The sequence below is a fragment of the Macrosteles quadrilineatus genome, unplaced genomic scaffold (assembly GCF_028750875.1).
Source record: "Macrosteles quadrilineatus isolate MER2022 unplaced genomic scaffold, UCM_ALF_1.0 Scaffold_4__1_contigs__length_99947679, whole genome shotgun sequence".
NCBI classification, from domain to species: domain Eukaryota; kingdom Metazoa; phylum Arthropoda; class Insecta; order Hemiptera; family Cicadellidae; genus Macrosteles; species Macrosteles quadrilineatus.
This window is the reverse complement of record NW_026542597.1, coordinates 14057519-14078622: the sequence shown is the minus strand read 5'-3', so window position 1 is coordinate 14078622 and position 21104 is coordinate 14057519. Positions and strand designations below refer to the sequence as shown.

At 33.7% G+C, this 21104-nt stretch overlaps 2 protein-coding genes across 2 annotated transcripts in view; both read left to right on the top strand.

Annotated features, from left to right (window-relative positions):
• Positions 1–21104, top strand: part of LOC128992100 (uncharacterized) — a 241320-nt gene that overhangs the window by 62929 nt on the left and 157287 nt on the right. The window lies entirely within an intron of this gene.
• Positions 161–3005, top strand: LOC128991787 (uncharacterized). The gene is made up of 2 exons (XM_054414974.1): positions 161–1651; positions 2967–3005. Exons 1-2 carry the CDS (start codon positions 161–163, stop codon positions 3003–3005), a joined length of 1530 nt encoding a protein of 509 aa, XP_054270949.1.

Below are 21104 nucleotides of genomic sequence, written 5' to 3'. Positions count from 1 at the left end.
TTGAAAAACTAGAATCTAAAGGCTCCAACGCTAGTTTTAAAATAGGAATAAACTTTGATAGGAAGGATGAGTTGATGTGTGGTTCACTCTGGCCAAAGAACTCGATTTTCAAGCGTTTTTTATTCAAAAGACAAGTAGGGAATCATCCACTTTAGGTAGCATGCCTACTCTATCTGCACATCCAACATCTACAGTAGCAGCAAACACAATGTTCTTAAAAACTAAGGACCACCTAAAGGCTAAGTCAAATTTAAATAAAGGTAATAGGCCTAGGCCTACTAGTGAAGTTTTATCTGTAAGCCTAGGACTAGTCATGCTTTTTCTAAATGTACAGTGCATAAGCAATAAGTGTAATGAACTCGAAATGATCTTGTCATCCAGTAATTTTGACATTCTCTGTTTTACAGAACACTGGTTGTCACATGATCAATTATGTATGTTTAACTTAATGAACTATAACCTAATTTCAGATTTTAGCAGGTCCTGTAAGAAGAACGGAGGCGTTGCGTTGTATGCCTCTAAAGATTATGCACCAAATTGTAAGGCTATAGACGTTAGTGGTTTCTGTTTGGAACAACATCATGAATTTGCCTGTCTCAGTGTGCCTGATTCCAATCTCATAGTTATAGGTGTGTATCGCTCACCCGATGGAAATCTGGAGTGGTTCCTTGACAGCCTTGAAAAACTAGTCCTATCCCTTGAAAATAGAAGAACGAAAAATAATCTGGTCCTGGGTGGTGATGTTAATATAGACATTTTAAAAGGTGAGAAACACTCAGAAGACTTTTTAAATCTTTTGAAATCCCTAAATCTTTATTGCTTGGTGTGGGAACCTACAAGAGGCAATTCGTGTCTGGACAACGTTGCGACGGATTTACCCAAAAGACTCCTGAAAACGGAAGTGAAGAGACTTGCTGTAAGTGATCACGACGCAGTCAGCCTCCATGTACAAACTGCATCAAGTGCAGTACCTGATGGTTCTGGTCGAAGAGTATGTAGGCCTATTTCAACAGACAAGATAAATAATTTTATATATCGCCTAGATAACACAAACTGGGACTTCCTTTATAATACTGGTGCGGCTGAAGATACCTTCAATTGTTTTTTTCAAAATTTCCTTCTTATGTTTAATGAATGCTTTCCCACAAGGTTACTGCCTACAAAACGCTCCAAGAAAAATCAAAATCTTCCGGACTGGAAGGACCAATCCCTAGTAACGTGGAAGAAGTGGGTGCTCCTAGCCTATGATCTCTACAGGGACAATAAAACACCCGATTCAGAGCTACGCTACAAAACTATTAAGAAGCAATACAAACAAAAACTTCTATCAGCTAGACTGGAAAGAAATGCTCGCTTCATAGAATCTGCCAGTAATCGCTGTGCAGCAGCCTGGAAAGTTATCCATGAAGAAGGTGCTCCGTCCAAATCCCAGTTGATATCTTCAGTGACTGCGGAAGCTTTCAACGCCCATTTTATTGACTCCGTCCAGCAGACCAGAGATGCTATCAACGGTTCAGCCACTTCTGCCCTAGATATGCTGGAGAAACGTGACCCTGCAGCCTCACGGTTCAACATTACCCTTTTATCCTGTGAAAGTGTGATACGGGTGGTCCAGAAGCTCAACAACTCTCCAAGCAAAGATATATTTGAGGTATCTGTCAATCTTATTAAGAGTGTGTTTCCTAGCATTGTTAAGCCTTTTACCTATTGCCTGAACCTATGTCTCTCTGAAGGAGTCTTTCCCCAAAGACTAAAGATAGCCAAAGTTATACCTATCCATAAGAAAGGTGATCCAAACAGTCCTGAGAATTTCCGCCCTATTTCCCTACTCCCAGTATTTTCAAAAATATTTGAATCTGTAATTAAGGATCAGTTGTACAAATATTTCGAAGAGCACAATCTGCTCATGACCGGCCAGTGTGGCTTCAGGGCGGGTCTCTCGACCATAGATGCTCTGGATAAGCTTGAAGCAGTAGTACTGCATGGTTTTGAGGCTGGAGGCTTTACTGGGGCCACCCTGTGTGATCTCAGTAAGGCTTTCGACACGGTCGACCATCGGATACTGCTGGATAAATTGAATTTTTATGGAGTAAAGGGCTCTGAACTCAGGCTCATGGAGTCATACCTGGCTGGGCGTGAGCAGAGGGTGCTCATAAATGGACATATCTCTAGCCCTTGTCAGATCACTCATGGTGTCCCACAGGGGTCTGTACTTGGCCCCCTTTTGTTCATTATCATGACCAATGACCTCATTCCAAATTTTGGAGGAAATGTCGTCTGCTATGCTGATGACACTACCCTTTTCAGTTTCTCTAAAGACCTGATAACTCTAAATGGTCAAATGTCTGAGTCCATGGGGATAGCATCAGCATGGTTCCGAGCTAACTTTTTTAAGTTAAATGAAAGTAAATCCCAAACCATTGTTTTCACTTTAAATCAGATGGATCATGAAGTTTCAAATGTTAAATTACTAGGCCTATATTTGGATCCAAAGTTAGACTGGCACTGTCATATTTCTCATGTCTGTAGTCGTTTGTCTAGGGTAATTTTTCTCCTGAGAAGACTTAGAGACTCTGTACCCAAGGAATGGTTAAAAACAGCCTATGTAGCATTTTTTCAGAGTGTACTTCTGTATGGTTTGCGTCTGTGGGGCTCCGCATCTGGGGTCGAGAGGGTCTTGCTTCTGCAAAAGAAAGCAATAAGGATTGTGAATGGTGCAGATTATCTGGACCATTGTAAACCAATCTTTGTTGCCGAGTCCTTGATGACAGTTTACAATCTCTTCATTTTGCAGTGTCTCATGTCATGTAAGAGGAAGCTTGGCACTCTCGAGCTCAGAGGAGGGGTCCACCACTACAACACTAGGAATAAGCAGGATCTAAACATACCTTATGTTAGACTAAAGAAAACCCAGGCTAGTAAGGAAATCTTAAGCTTGAAATTAATGAACAAATTGCCTTGTACAGTTCGGAACCTGCCAATCACTAAATTCCAAAAGAGTGTGAGGGAGTTCCTATTGGCTAACCCACTTTACTCAATCCATGAGTTTTTTGAACTTCCTGACAACTTGTAAGTATGTTTTTTTGTGAGTTTTGCAAGTGTGGTTTTATTTTATTTTCTATGCATGGAGTGTTGCAGGAACAAACAAATCATGTAATTTTTGCAATTTTTTAGTACTCTAACCTAGTATTAGTTCATTTGACTTTTTCCATACATGTATCATGTTCACGGAAATAAAGCATTTCATTTCATTTCATTTCATTTCATTTCATTTCATTTTGTTAACGTTTTACAACAAATGGAATAACATGAAGGTTTAGTGACGTTTTGTTTGATGCGACTAATATGATAAATGATAAATAAATAAATACTTTATTGACATGACAATATAAATTGTATCGACAGTACAAATAGGTTTAGTATTAAATAAAACTCTTTAAATTTTGATGCATTTTTCATCGAAGTCTTCAATAGAGTAGATTGGATTTTCAGTAAGGATTTGTTTGATTTTTTTGTATTCTTTTAATTTTAGGTTTTGAATATTAGTTGGTAGTTCGTTAAATAATTTTTTTTCCGTTTTTCATAAATCTTTGTTTGGTGGAATGTAGAAGAAAATATTTGTAATTTTCTCAATGATGTATAGTTTTTTAAACTACCGTGATTGGGACTGAAGACAGTTGATTGTAATTTACAATAAGACGAAATTTGAACTAATACAAATATAATCATAAAATATTAGCCTTTCAACATTAAATTATCTATGCATTCTCAATAAGCAAGAAAGTAGTGGTTTTCATTAACTAAATTTTATACTGCAGATTTGCTAATGTAATCTTTGCCAAATTATATACATATATGATTAGGAATATAAACTTTCCAAAAGGTTTTGATATTGTAAAAGATAGGTAAGAAGCGTACAAGAAACACTTACTTTTCGAGAGCTTCCCCCACTTTTTGGGGAAAGATAAATAAAAATTCCAATTAACCAAAGTAAAAGAGGAAGCTTATAAGGTAAAAGGAAAATACATATTAGATGAATTGAAAATAGTTCAATGATAAAAGTAACCAAAAGGAGGACAAAACATACTGTAATATTTCTTAAATTTATGACAAAATGGACGGTGAAACATTACTAAAAAATTCTGAAATATTGACTACTAATATCAACGTCCCAAGCAATGGAACTATGCTAAGTAAGGTTTGTTGGTGTTACATTACCAACTTGAATTTTATGAAAAATTCAATTTTACCGTTCTGAAAGAAAATCACAGGTAAGATTCGGAGCGAAGGATATTTCCGCTCATTTGTATGCAACCAGAAATTCAATCAACAAGACACGGAGGCGATTTCGAGGATTTGACTGGAATATTTAAATTTTTTTCGATAATCGTCGTTAAGCTGTGAAATCATCAATTTATACTTCTGAATATTATGGTATTTATTTTTCAAATTATATGACTGTCCATCAATGTTAGCTGAAGTCCCAAACCCAAAACAGTTTCTGGAAGCTTCCACATTTCTATTATGTTCAATTTCAATCCAGTAAGAAATCTATATTATTGGCAATCCTCTACATGTTGTTGATCAAATTGAAATATCACAGTTTTAAACATACTTACTAACTAATTTGTTGCTTATATCCATGATAGTGTCTAAATGTAACTTAGTTACCTCATATTCGATAAATAGACGTTGAAATTTCAATCCAAAAATATTTTGTGCTACCGTTTCGAATTGTTCTTTAGCTTCCCATGCTTATGATCATATTACCACAAGACAAAAGGGTTGCTTTGCTTTAGACGTGTAATACGCTTTAAACTCATTTGTACACATATGGATCGCTCAAAGGTTGAAGCTTTAGGCTATACAGATAACACTTTGAAACATTTTGGTGTGCGTATTCTATCCATTTACATATCACACACATTACACATTCCGCACACAAATGTGGAATCGGCCTCGCTTGTGCCCCGCGGTCTTTTCATATTTAGATAAGATATCTGTTAGTCATTACTTTGGTAATACATTGTATTTTATAGCCGCAGAAAAGGGTTATTCCGTATACACTAAAGGCTAATAATCAAAACCTTATCATCATAGGAAGGTCTACATGTTCGGATGCGTAAACGAAAGAAAGCATGAAATTAATGGAAAATGACATCTGATTGTCTTGAACAACATGTTAAACTCTAAAATACTACCATACTTTACCATTATGCGCTAGACTGGCTTAGTGTATAATCTAAAGGTCTTGCTACAACACCTTCGTACTTGTGTGGTACGTTTTAAAAAAATGTAAATGTGATCAACTCTATAATAGTATATTTCGTACTTAGGGCCGAAAATGAGGTTTTGCCGGCTCGAGATAGTTTTTAAGTTCGAGACGAAGTCGAGAACTTAAATTGATCGAGAGCTGCAAAACCATTTCGGTCTGTGGTACGAACGCTATTTTTCACCACACTATACCCTATTACCACTATCCACCACTATAATAATGCACACTGATAGTCAACAGAACTACAACTTTAAGGTTATGTGAAGAAAAAATTTGAGGAATCAGCAAAAATAAAAATGAATAGTTGCTAGGCAACGTTGACAATAACACAATTATATTGCAATACTATGGATTTTGATTGTGTATTTAAAATGCATTCATGTTTTAAGTAAGTAAGCGGACAGCTGATTTTGCGGCCCCGGCCTGTAAAAACCTGCTCGGTCCCCGAATTACGATGACAGCTGGCATTGCCAGCAAAACGTAACTTTCAGCCACCAATTAACGTATGTAATACAGCCAAAAACATCATAGTGTGGTGAAAAAAATATTGCTACATAAAATATGCTTACTACTGCTATTGGGTCATTGGTTATAATATTATTGTTGATAGATAATTTATCATATTTATAGAATTTAAATATTATGTTTTTTAGTAGACTAGACTATTTACATACAATTTTTCAACTACAGTAAACAAGCAGCATATCATAGTCGAAGTGGGAAGTTAATATTATAAGAGGAAAACTCAGATGAAATAATAATTAATTACAAAGCAAAAAATAGAAGAACAAACATCCTTACAAGATATTCATTTTTTTAATAAAACGAAATAGCCCCATATGTTACAACTGTCCATAACGAATTTTACTTACAAAATAAATAAAGGATTAAAGCAATAAAAACGCGTATAAGTTGGAGTATTTTGACCACAGAGTAAGAAATACTGAGAGATTACCGTACATAAACATAATCCTTAATATACTATAATGAGGGTGGTAATACTTTGATGCACGTTGGTGCGGTAAAATCCACAAGTTGGCTCGCTAACCTTGGGAAATCTGAGTTTAAGGTTTGGAATAATTAAGAACTTGATTCGGTCAAAGCTTTGACATGGTTTAAAACGTGATAAAGCTCATGAAAAACGATTGCTTGTCTGTTAAAGTTTGATTTGGACAGAGGTTGTTAGTACTAAGCATTTTTGACTTGAAGGATTGTTGGATGGACTGTGCAGTGATTATATTTACTTTTTTGAGTAGACTTTCATATCTGTTGTCAAAAACAACCGAATGAAAATATCGATCGATAAATCGATTATTCAATATATCGATTATTTAATTCGACATATAATTTGGTTTGTTATGTGAGGTTAACTTAACTAAGCAAACGATGTATCGAATAAAATAATCGAATAAAAATATTGATCGATATTCTCATTCGGTTGTTTTTGACAACAGATATGAAAGTCTATCCCCTTTTTTTATATATATACAAGTAACGTGAACAAATTCTAAAATTAAAATGTATTGAATATGGAGAGTTTTCAACATTGACGATTCAAGTAGCTTCTGAATCAAGGAGTTAAATAGGAAAGTGAATTTAATTAATTGTATGTTTATAGGAAAATACTTTGAATAATATATTACTACATATTTTGTTTTCTAACTATCTAATTTCTCTCGTTCTTCTCGTTTCTCTCTTCAGGAAACCAAATCTCTAAGATTATATAATTATTTTGGTATTTTAAACGCAGCAATAACGTAAGTGTTAAACCATCTACAACCTGTGAAGTAAAATTTGTATTCTCACAATTGTTATCTAAACGTTGCCAACCATTCTGAATTAAATTTATAGTTAACAAAGCCAACAGCAATTTGAGATTGTAGCTTGTAGCTTTTAATTTTAACTTTTACTTTTAATATTATTGCAGTTATTTGTTGTAGATAATATATTTTTTTGCCTTTTATTCACTAATACCACAATGGAATATTTCTTTGAATTTAACTATGCTTTGTGTCTTTAATAATCTTTCAACACTTGCTCAATATTATATGTTAATTACAAGGAAAAAATGTGGTTTGGATTCCACCATAAACTGCAAGTCCATTTGTCATTAGCTGTAGGGGCTATTAATTAACAGCCTAAGATACCCGTCGGCCTTAGTCACTAACTACAAAATGGTGCAACTCATCCTACACTCATTCACTTGATTGATTGAACTAATATTTTAAATCTTTATTTGTAATGTATATTTTGCAATCCAGTTTATTCGTGACAAAATCCGTTATACAACTACAAACGATGAAAAATAAAATTTGTTTATGATTAATTACATAATCTGAATATGATGCAACACATTCTGTTCTTGAATATGCAATAGAAATTAAATATGAAATAACGTACTCCAAATAACCAAAACAGTAGTAGAGTAGCAACACCTAGACCAAACGTTAAAACGAGTTGCATCACCGAACTACCCCAAGACGCCGACCTTCCAAAGGCCTTGATTACGTCATCGTAGGGGATGTAGACTGATCGATACATGTAGACCGTAGGGGATGAACATGTGAATTAGCTCAGGGGTTGACCGCTGGCGGCGCCCAGTGTAATGGCTGTTGTGGAGGTTTATTGCTCATTCACACTGTTATTGCTACAAAGTCGGCATTGCAATGCTACTGCAAATATGCCTTGCTTTTCATTCCTTAGCTTCCTTTTGCAGTCACGATTTAGTCTATTTTTTGTTCGAACATTATTGTATACATAGCTTAGTGTATTGTTGGGATTTGCCTTACAGATGTTATTTCGAATGCTTAGCCCAACAACTGCGGAAATTACTTAGTGTTTGTTTTCATTGCGTATACTCAATTACGCAACACTGATTCGACATGACTTTTGTAACCGAGTCAATTATATCAATTACATCAAGTATATCAATTAGAGATGGAGACGCCACTATGTGCGTATGTTAACTCAAATATGAGTGAATGATGAGTGTAGGATGAGTGGAGCGATCTTGTAGTCTTGTTAGTGACTAAGGTCGACGATGTTCCTTAGCTGTAAATAGCCCATGCAGCCAATGTCAAGGGACCTACAGTTTATAGTGGAATCCGAACATTCTTTCCTTGTAAGTAACGAATTGATCTAATTATCAGGACAACGGATAGTCGTAGTACTCGGACGTTAATCCACACCAAGCAGCATCGCATCCACAGTGCATGCCTATAAATATCCACAATTCGTGACCTCCTAGTAGTTGGATTACAGGACGACGCCACCGTCCCAGTCATATCATTACAGTCAATGCTGTTATGTGTTAGTGTTTGATTGTTTTTCAATAAGTTTATTTTAGTTAAGTGTTAGTTGTTTTATTTACCATGTATAGATTTTTGCAAGCATATGACCAGGGAGGGAATTCAGCAGTCTAAGTGTCAAATTAGGTTCAACAATACTCAGAACAAAATCTTAATTGGCTCTTTCATAAACTTTGAGATGGAAGTATAGGTGCAATAAAACTATTTATGACTATGGTAACACATATTTGAGCGGAAGATTCTAATTCCATTTATTCTTGCACGAGCTGTCCAAAGATTATTCCAACAGATAAATATTTTGGTACTTGTTAGATTCCAAGCGATTTAAATATGCAAGTATTATGCTGCAAACAATTCCAAGATTTACTTAACAAAATTGATGGTTGTACACAAAACGGTTAATCCCCACTGGCACATTGCTGTTTCACCTGTATTTACCGAGTAATTAGGCAAGAAAATGATGCCGTTTTGTGGAGGAGAAGCCTTTAAATATGAATGGCTTTTTGATTTATGGCCAAACAGATTTTGAACCCGCCAGAAGTTGGAAGAATGAAAGTTTGAATAAGTAATGGACTTGGCGGGTTAACTTTCTTCCTCGTTGATGTCCTTAGTCTCATAAGTTATCTTAAATATTTATAAAGATAAAATAAATGGGAATAAATATAGTTTTGATCATAAAATACGTAAATAAAATACACTTCAATGTACTTAAGTATTGAAAACTAAATAAAATTTTTCTCTTTATTATTTGCTCGTAATTTGATACATAACAAAATTACAATTAGCTACTATGAAGTTTTAGGCTACATTTTAGTAAGAGTTTTGTTTTGCTATAATGAAACACATGACATAACCTTCATCATTGTCATTTCGATAACACTATTTACGGGGTTGCGTACACTACTTTTCCTACAGTCACCCGACAAAGTTGGCTTCCTTGTACTGTTTATAGTTCGGAAAGCTGCTAATTGCTGCATATTTATACTTTGCCGTACGGTTTATACTTTGGCGCACATCAGGATTCCAACGAAACAACACAAAACAGCGTGGTTCTATTATGCACGTAATCCGTGTACGCTTGGAAATAGGTTGGCAGCACTTAAAGATAAAAATACTATGAGCAGCTGATTGAATATTATAACTACGATTGAAGTTTTATAGTCATTTCGTGTTTATAGTTTCGGTATTTCTGAAATTTCTGGACTTTTCTTTTAAACGTTTTTAAAACATTCCTACGATCTTAATATACAAGAAAATACCTTTAAAGCATTTTTTTAGGCGCGGAAACCACTTCAAATTACAAAAACATACGAAACTATATGCTCAAAACGCGGAGCACATTTCTTGCCGAGGAAAAATAGCGGAGTGATACGGACCGCGGGTACTACTTTCTCTAGGGCACCATTTGTGTTGCCAGCTGAACCTAAAAACGTGTTGTATAGTGTTTGAAAGACTAATTATTTATATGCTTTATAGTGACTGTAGGAAAAATATAATGTGTAACACGAATGCAAAAGGCCTTTGCTGCACTCGAGATCATTCATTGCTCGTAAACATTGCTCTCGTGTGCAGCAAAGTGCCACTTTGCCCACTAGTTACACAAATAACTATTACCTACGATAGGGGTTTAATTACTAAAAATCACCACTCATAACTTCTAAGAGAGGTTAGGTTTTCGTTTATAACCTCTCATTGCCACTGACAGTGATGCAAAACACTAATTGCACCATTCAACAATTAAATTGGCCTGAACAGCTGTTTAGTTGAAGTTCGAATCATTACAACTTTACTTCCACTCTATCAATCCTTGAACCTCATTGGTCCGTTACCCGTGTTATAAAAAAAACTATGCTGTTATGAAAGTAAACAATGCTGTTATGAGAAATATTTTAATTCTATGAACTGAACTGAAACGGCTACTTTCAAAAACGGTCGTAGGTAAAATTGCTTTATTTAATAATAATCGATATTTTATAAATAATAATCGACTGAAGGCCTGAGATGAGGTACAGAGATATCACAATGCAATCTTACACTTGAGGGAATAAGGAATAAGATCGCTATTTATATTCGTATTGCTTGGCAGAAAACGTCAAATATACAACCGCAACCCATGGGTTGTTTCCCCAAATGTCTTCAACATGTTTGGAAACCCTTTGTGCAGTCTTCCGTGAGAGAATGAAATAGGCTTTGAAGACGCTACATTTTTACTGTCAACGATATTTCATCACAGGTTTTTTTACGTGTTTAAATTTAAGGAAGTAAAACAGTGTGAGAATCAATCTTGTTTTAAGACGATATTGGTTTATTTTAATATTTTTACCTGTACTTATGATTCGGGCCCATGGAACGTTGAAAGGTAAGGTTGCCAGTACTGAAATTATAGACTTTCCTGGTATATTTTAGTGCTGACACCAGGAAGCGAACCCACGACGTTGCTGTCTTGGATTCTGTTGCATAATCTTTTGCATAACCGATGTAGCTAAAATGTTTCGCAGTTAACAAGAATAGCACTATGAATATTCAAACTACCATGATGTCGATATAATGTAATTAAAAAGGTTATTGTGACGGCAAATAAATTTGTGTACCTACTAATGACTCGGCAAATAAATTTGTGTACATACTAATGACTTGGCAAATAAATTTGTGTACCTACTAATGACTTGGCAAATAAATTTGTGTACATACCTACTGCCGTTTTTTTTTAACTAGCCCCTTCAGTTCAGTTCTTAGAATTGAATAGATTCACTTAACACATGTTTGCTTACTAAACTAAACAGCATTGTTTTTTCTAACAACACGGGTAACAGACCAATGAGGTTCAAGGATTGAGAGAAAAAAGTAAAATGTAAATGCTTCGAATTTCAATTAATCAACTATTTAGGCCAATTTAACTGTTTATGAGTTTAGTACAATGAGTCGTTGCATCACTGTCAGTGGCAATGAGAGGTTATAAACGAAAACATAACCTCTCTTAGAAGTTACGAGTAGTGATTTTTTTGTAATTAAAAAACTGTCGTAGGTAAAGTAGTGTACGCAACTCCCGTAAATAGTATTAAAACGACACTCGCCAAGACTGGTGCCTTAAATTTCTACTCGTGTCGTTATCACTATCTTTACGCGATCGTTGCGTAAACTACTGTATAACAATAATATCTTTTCGCTAAATATATGATACAAACCAATAAATGATCAAAGACATTTTTCATTAGTGACTCTTGTATCCTACAATCCTACAATTGTTGAAGGATGAAATTATTGAAATTGAAAAATAATTCTGTTAATTATTGTAATATGTTTAACTTTGAATGAGCTTTGTGGTATTAATTATTGTCTCTTTGACCATTTCAAATCACTTTTCAAAGTGATACAAACAATATTTTGAAAAGAGATACAAATGGCGTTGCTAATCGATTGCTAGCTTTTTGTTGTGTAACAAGTTTACTTGATACATAAAAACACAGTAATTGGTTTGTTAACAAGGGTTTCACAAACAGTGTTCTGTTTCGTTTTACAAAAAGGAAACCTGTTTTTATGTTTTTACTGTACGAAGCAATACCTCGTTTAACATATAAATTGTACGTGCTTCAAATATAATGACGCTCTTGGTTTAAGCCAGGATATATAACACACTTGAGCTTTTATTTCTTTTGAGTCTCGTTAGATTCAATCTGAAGCGGAATGTTTGTTTTTAAAAAACTTCAAAACGTTTGCAAACCGTTTTGTTGATGATGTTTATTTTTAAAATAAAATTACTGCACTTAATTATTTGTAAATAATTATTTTTCAAAGTTGTTTGATTTGCGCAAACAGGGTAAATGAGTATAAAATTAGAAGTTTTATAAAGATAAATTTTCTTAAATCTTCGATTGTACTACACTGTGTATACAGTCGTTTTATCATTCGTTAAGCTTTCTCTTATTTATAAATTTAAAAATAAATAAATTATCATGAGCTTACCTGGTATTGGAATACAAATACTTTATCGACATGAGTACGTAAAATAAATTACATTTATGAAAGTTATTATTGTATTTGTTTGTGGTGGTTGGCTGAGATAATTAATTTACTTTTGGAAATATTTATCTATATAAATATTGTGAAAGGAAGCTTAAGTTATAGAAAACTTTTTTAAGGTAGCTCACATCGTTAAAATGTAATTGTTATTTTACACAGTTTTGCTGAGATGAGAATGAGATTCGCCCTTTTAAAAGGAGATTCACGCAATTTTCGAACTGCACTTTGCATCTTTGTAATAATTCTTTGAAATTAAATATGGAATATCTTCCTTTTTCTAGCAGGACTCTATACAAATACCCAATAAGAATGGTGATTCCATTATCATAGAAAAACAGCAGTGTAAAATTGTTTATAAAATTTAATTATATTCCTCTTCTAAACGAAAAAGATACCATCACAGTTCAAGAAATTCAATTACCCAGCACGGTTTGTGCATATTTCGGTCTTAACAATTAAATTAGAGATAACCGGAATCGAAACAATTAAAAGATAAAAGAGGATTTACCCGCTGAAACCCAGACTCATTCGTATGCACCCTAAATGCATAAAAGGGGAGTTTTTCATCAACGTTCTATAGAAAACCCTCTTATCGTTTCAGAATTTTCGGTGCTCAAGTTTAAATTTTAGAGTTTTTGGTTTTTTTTAAACCAACCAAAATTTAAAAGAGTTAGTTTGAAAGAATGAATTAATAATCCTACATTGGTTTAGATGGATACTCCATTACAGTTGATGATGTAGTTTAAACAAGTTAATTGCATTTAAAAAAAAATGCCATTAATTGTTAATAATTTATTTAGAACACATCAAAAGTGTTAAAAGTCTTTTAAAATTGTTTGACTTAAAAGTGCTATAAGTGTAAGTAAATATAATTCTCAGTAGTCCATAAATAAAATAAAACATAGTGAAATTTGAAATATATTAGGTAAAATGTAAATCTTTAGTGGAAATTCAGTGGTTTATTTTTTTTAATCAAAGCTCATATCTTTAACCTGTATCACGTGGTTTCCATTTGTAAGAGTTATTACTCTAATAAACCTGCTTACGACGTTTAAGTATTTTATTTGGTACTTGTAATTGTACTAAGTTTAGAACTACCGTGTTCTCAATTAATCAAATGAAGAACAATTGATTCTCTTTAATCGATTGTTTTCAGTGATTAAACTCAGTAAAACGTGTATCGTAAATGTACCCTAAAATAAGTAAAAAAAATTATTTGATATGAAAGTGCTCAAAGGTTTTGAGACACAGATGTTTTAGACTTAAACATAACAGATTTAACTTTCAGATTTTAATTTCAGATTTAACTAGGATTAGAATTCGATTCTAATTAAGAGAAATTACAAGAATAAGGAACGTTGTTATTAGTGTTCAAATTTTGCCCTATATTTGTTAATATGAGTAATTTTGCTTCGTAAATCTTTGTCTAAATTTAATTTTGTAGCATAGCCTCTAAATTAACTTTTATCCCCACTAAAAGTAGAGTAGTTTTATTTACCCTGGAAGTGAAGTAGTTTGTTAAGTTGCACCAGATAAAAAGTTTAACCTATCCAAACAAGTGTAAGAGAAGAACATAGCAATAGCTTTTACAGTAATTAGGCTGTTTCAAGAAGTTTCCTACTGCATTGCAGGTGCCTAAGTCTTTATAGCAGTGTTAATTAAGGTAACTTAGCGTGCAAACGATTGCTAAATAGCACTGGTGTATGCTATTTCAGAAGATTTTTTTCACTATAGTTATCCTGCCGCTTTTCTTGTAGTTTTACTGAAGAGAGTTTTTTTTAAGCAGATTAAGATTAAAACTTTCCTAGACAATTTAATGTTTCCCTGTAATCTCGTATCAATGAGTAATGAAGATAATTGTCAACAACTGAATAAAGTCCAAAAATGCTTTAAAATGACTATACGAATGAGATTTTACAGTGCAGTAAATTTAATTAGTCTTAATGTAAAAAAAGCCCTCAAAATGTTAAGAAATTTAAAGAAAGTAATACCTTTTTTATTTTTTCCTAGGACGATAAGCACGAGCCGGAATTGTTTTTCACATTACTTTAGGCTAGACCTAGGGGTTCCGTCATTATCACTAACAGGGTAGGGGGTAGAGGGTGACTTATTTTTTTCAAATAGCAACCCATATTGAGTGACCCCTCACATTTTGAAGGGCTTGTCAAAAGAAACACAAAGACGCAAACTCAAGGTGAATATCTCACCCCTGGCCAAAATGGCAGGTATTCCAAAATAGGTGCTTTTTCACATAAATCAAATTTTGAAATACCCGCCATTTAGGCTAGGGATGAAATATCTACCTTGGATTTGCGCCATTGCATTTCTTTTGACAAACTCTTCAAAATGAGGGGTCACTCAACAGGGGTTGCTATTTAAAAAAAAATAAGTCACCCCCTACCCAATACCCTGTCAGGGGGGTTAAAAATATGTTTAATAATAAAATTACGGAACCTTTGTTAACAATCAACGCCACAAACAGAATATTTCTATCTATTTCGGTTTAAAAAATACAGATTTGTTTCAATACTTAATTTACACACTGTGTAACAATTTGTTTATAATTTTCTTCTAAAATAGTCTACCATTTTTGAGAACTTTGATTGCGTTTAATCATACCTGTTATTATAATTTTCACAATATTTTATTTTAAATAATTCGTGGTGTAGACATTGTTTAAAAAATCTTAAAACATTATGTAACTGCCTAACAAGTTAGTTGTAAGTTAGTGACGTATGTGTTTATTTATAGCCCAGTGAATGTAGGACAAACTCTAAAACCATTTAACGTAAATACCACAGACGACAGACTGTTGCAGTCAGCTGATACATTGTTGTACTCCGTCAGCTGTGCAAACTTGTCCTTTTGCCTGACCCAAACTTCTCGGCCTTTGAAATGAACCATAGTAAAAAATCTAAATTTTACTTCTTAAATAGGTTGCACTACAAAAGCTTAAAGTTTCTACTTTTATGTTATTTTGTATGATGCGTATTTGTAGATCTCTAGACCTTTTTATAGCTTATCCTCTTTGCCAAGGGTTTATTCTGCATATTAAATTGCATCCCTATACACTTTTTGAACATAAATAAAAACAACTCTTATCATATAGTTGTTTGTAATGGGTTTAGGGACATTGAAGTATTATTTGTAAAAATATAGATACCGAATTTAATTCTGTGGTTGGTGAGAATACATTTTTGTTTACCACAGTGCTTCATGTTCTTCAATGTAATTCATGCAGCTTGTATATTTTATTGTTTTCATATAAAAAAGTCAACCTAATAAATAGCTTTCGTATCTTATCAACTGTAAGGAAGGACAAATATACACACTTTGAACATTTAATTTGCAGAAAATAAATTAAACATAACATTAGACGACTGTGTATATTGCCACAACCTAGGTAGCATTGTAAGATTATAATTGGCTTTCCTGAAGCAATAAAGTATAAAACACCATTATAAACAGCTATAACTCTGTAAAATGTAGTTATTGCGATGGGCGTAATGTAGTTCTGTCTAACTTTTCACTTTATTTCTTCTTAATGATGTAGAAGAGTTCTTTACTTTGCCGGCAGGAATTCGCAAAAACAATAATTGCTTGCATTGCTGATGGTAATGGATTTTTAATTGGTATAAATGGGTATCTAGGTATACAGTTATTTTAGTAACTAGATTTTACTTTACATTTATTCTACATCACATGCATAATGTTACATTTTCAATTAAGGTATTGTTAGATAGTTCAATTTATAAGTGATTTAGGCCTAACTATCGGCAGATTTATTATTAGGTTTGTTATTAAACATTCTGTTTATCTTCATGTTTATTAAGAATTGAATAAAATGGTTTTCCTGTATTTAACTGACAAAGTGGGCTTCCTTGCACTGGTTATAGCACGCAAAGTAGCTAATTGATGCATTTACGTACTTTTGCCGCACTCCAGTACTCCAACCAAACCACACAAAACAGTATGCTTTTAATAGGCATGCAATATGTGTACTCTTGAAAATAAGTTGACAACACATTATGATAGTCGTAGACTACGATCAGCTGGTACAGTGTTTCGAATTTCATCCAACGTTAGGATTTAACCTAACCTAAAACGTGTTGTGTTTGAAAGGCATTATTTATATGTTTCATAGTATCTGTAGGAAAAATACATAATGTGTAACGCGAGCGCAAAGTGCCTTTGCTTCACTCGGTGAAACATTCCTCACTCGCCTGTGGCTAGTGCGTAAAGATTTCTCTCGTGTGCAGCAAAATGACACTTCGCGCACTAGTTACACAAATAAATTTTATTGTAAATTTTATTTTGAATATCATTTAGTGTAATCCCATAGGTACTAAACATGATGATTAGGTTTATTGCTCTTTAAATCATTATTCCAACCATTAGGCTGGACAATCGACTAAACGAAATACCTAACGTATTTTTGGTTACTAAGTCCTTTGGTATAGAAGAATCTGGCATAGACTCATGGTGACTTAGGGCATTACACAACGGTCTCATGAAACAATTTCCACTGATTTTAGGTAATATTCCAAAGACACTTTCGCTAAGGCAGTTGAAAATATAAATAAAAAGCACAAATACTAGTCATTTAGGAGGCTATTTTGTATTCGCTCATCTGATAATCGAAAGGTTATCGTTTCAATCCTGAGAATTGTGAGCAGATTTTACATTCTGATTTTCAAAAAATAGTCTCAACTGTGGCTTATAAATTTGGTTCTTTTCCACCAACAAAACAACCACTTCAATTCAACCCCAAACTTAGCTCGCTTCAACTTAAACTCTGGCATCTTGGCGTCACGGCTATTTATAAATAACTAGGGTGGTCTGCCGTTACACTTTAGACGCATAAATGAGCGAAGCATTATTTAAAGATTGCCAATGGCTAAAGCAGCTAACAACCTACAATATGTTCCCTTTCAACAGATTCACCGTTCGTTTGCCCGATATTATTTAAATTTTAAACAATGACAAATTTATCTGATGGTTCATTTATTTAGTTAAGAATAAAAACATTAGACTCTGAACGTGATCCCTTTGACGAGACTGCGCAATCATAGGCACCGATGTTTCTTCAACTTGGTCTTCTTCGATTTCATCAGGACTTTCTAGGTTTTCACGTACACACGGTACTCTCATGTGAACAAAATCATTGACTGGTATTTGGTGTAGCGCTTCATCACTATAATGTTTATGTCAAAATAGAATGGGTAATTTGCCTTCAGCCTAAATAAGTGCTTGCTGTAGTTTTTCACGTCGAACTTTGAAATCGATATGGCCAAAGACGCCTTGACGTTGGACAATGATGACTTTTTTGTTTTCAGGCAGTGTAGGTAAGACAGATGCTATTTCATTAATATCTTGCTTAACATTAATGATGTTACCTTTGTAGTGAAACTGGCCATTCTGACCATTTGCTTGTACTTTGTAAATGCGCATAGCGGGATGTACTCGTGCAATCAACATTTCTCAAGACAAATATAGCAAAACTGTTACTTCCATTGATAAACTGTTACATTCCAACTTTAGCCTAGGATGAAAGTAAACAAAACAGTTACAAAAATTAACATATGTTTATCTTATTTAAATAAATGAAACGAGATAACCCATATGTCATAAACCCAATATAATTTTTCTTTCAACTTACATTAAAATAACAAGCGAAATAGCGTGACCTGTAAAATAAAATCCAGAAGGAAATTTGCAAATATTTTTTACCTAAACATTGTGATCAGTATTCTTTAGCTGTTGGCCAAATTTCATATCAATTGGTCAAGCCATTACATTCTGATGCTCTTACAAAGAAGTTACAAAGTGAGGGAAAGTGAGCTTCGCTCAATAATAGAAAAAATGTCAATAGACTATGAACGTTTGTGTGTCACGAAATGCTGAACTGTAGCACTAGACCCTTGCCCTATTGATCACTTGTTAACATATAGGACATCACCCTCGCACCCTGCTCTGCACTCACTCACCCCATTGTTGTTATCGATCCTCACTACAGGGAATCCCCCTTGTTGTGGTAATTACATATACAGCGTTTTGGTTTCTCTTTGCCGTTTCTTCCAACGTTGACAAGAGTGCTGAGCTTTTGAAAATGGGTTGGTTGAACTTTTTGATTCACCTTCAAATTTTTAGGTTAGGCTTTACCTTGGAACTGTTTAACACATTGATTGGACCTAGATAGTCGTGGTATTATTAGTTTGAATGGTGGTTGGAGGGATTTCAACCCGCAACCTTTGGGTCCGAAGGCCCGCGCTTTACCATTAGATCACCTCGTTCAAGAAAGTGCTTAGCTTTAAAAACATACCAAAGTCGGATATATTTCAGAGTGCTAGGATTTACCTCGGAACTGTTTTATACATTGATTTAGGTTAGGCCTAGTAGTTGAATTATCACTTTGTTTAAATGATTGGTCATTGTAGGGATTTTAACCCGCAAACTTGGGGTCAGAAGTCCCGTGTTCTACCACGATACCAGCTTATCCCAAAGTGTGTCCTACCTTAAAGCTATGTAAATCAAAAAATAACTACTAATAATATAAACTAGTGTACACGTTGCTCGAAATCGAGCAATTGCAAAGAAGTAAAGTAGTTATTTCAAACACATAAAAGTCATCATAATTTCCTATGAGTTTAAAAGACTTTGAATTTAAAAATAAATAACAGCAATTAAATTATACAGCTGATCAAAATGTAAACAACTAAGTTCTCCATAAGGATAACATGGGAACATTCAAAGCCACTGGGGCAGAGCCCAAGGGACTTTTTCAAAAATGTAAGGCCAGTTTGCAAATCTACACGACACGTTCTTTCCAATGAGACGTCAATGGATAAAATCGGTTAAGAAATGGCGGAGGAGTTCAACCGACAAAGTTTCATGTAGCGTATTAATTATATAGATTTTACCTAAATACAGCAAAAGGAGTTCGATTAATTTCACTGAGCTGTAACTATTTTGTTTAAAGTTAAAAAGGAAGAAAGATATTCAAAAGATTAAGTTGTATCTGGTTGTATCTATAAGGGAAGTGTTTTAAAGGTCGTCTCGTTTATATTACCCACCCTGCTTTTGTACTTATCTGAAAATATGCACAACAGAGTCACTAAGTTGATAAAGTGATAGAGTTAATGCAAATTCGAATAATACTTTTATATAAACGAAAAATGTTTGTCGACAAATATTTGGGAAATAAATAAAAATTTGGGAAATATATAAAAACTTCTACGTCCTTTGACCTTCAGTGGTCTGTTTTTGTCAAGAAACAGTACAATTTCTGGACTTGGTACATTTGTTGTCAACCCTTTTCATTGCATCTTTTATTGATAGCAATAACAAACATAATTTGGGGAATTTGAAACGTATAAAAATACAATAGTTTATGATTATACAGTTCGTAATGTTGTAGTATCTCCATAAAGCTTATTGTTGTAGCATAATATGCATCTTATGCAAATGAATTTAACATCTGAGTTTGCAGACCGTGTAAAGCCCAGAGCTGCAACAGCTGGGTAAAGCTGCAAGTTGATGTTTGTTGATACAGTACAACTCTGTCACAGCTGACTGTCCTCTGTTCTACGAGGATCTCACAATCTGTTGAATAATACATTCACTAATTGTGTTATCATTTAGCAAACCAACAAACAAACTAAAACGTAAAATTATTTTAAAAATGTCTATATGTTTTGCGATTTTTTTATATTTTATTTACAAAACTACATCAAATATTTAAGTGTCATGAAAAAAATCTAAGGCGAATATTACTATACATATTTGTTAGGAAATGTTAGCTATTTAAAGCTATCACATTAAAAAAAAGTTCATGAGATGTTTGTAAACCTATCAGTAATGTATTAAATAATTTTAAACATGGGTTTTTCGTCCACTTGACCATTAATAAAAAATGCTCGATGTGGTGATCGATTCCGATTGGACACTCCAATCATCATCAGACCCAATAGGCGTATTCGCCTACTTTTACATGTATTTACCGTCTTGTAAGTCAACTGTATAAGTGTAAATATATAATTGCAAGTGTTATTAGACGTATATATTTCTGTATTTTTCAGGTAATATTTAGTGTACAAATGCATTATTTAAAGAAACGCATTTAATTTCAAACACTATTTAAAAAAAGTCAGGTTAAAAACATAAAAGATATACCTTCTAATAGTTTAGATAAATAAAGTTTGTTCTAAGTTATTCATGTTAATTCTTACACTATGCTTCTGGGGGTAGTAACAAGTTTCCAAATCACTTATTGTCTTTAGCTTAAAACCCCTCAAAAACTTATTGTCTTTGGAAAGGAAATCCCTACAAACATTAGAATTCGTTAAAAGCTCGAAACAACTAAATATTGATATTACAGATGTAAACTTAAAGCCATGTAATATATTATTTAGTGAATTAACTAGTGCTTATAATATCTCAGTCTCGAAAACCTCGCTGTTTTTACTTCTACTCAGCCAGATTTTACAGTCCACGGATCCATT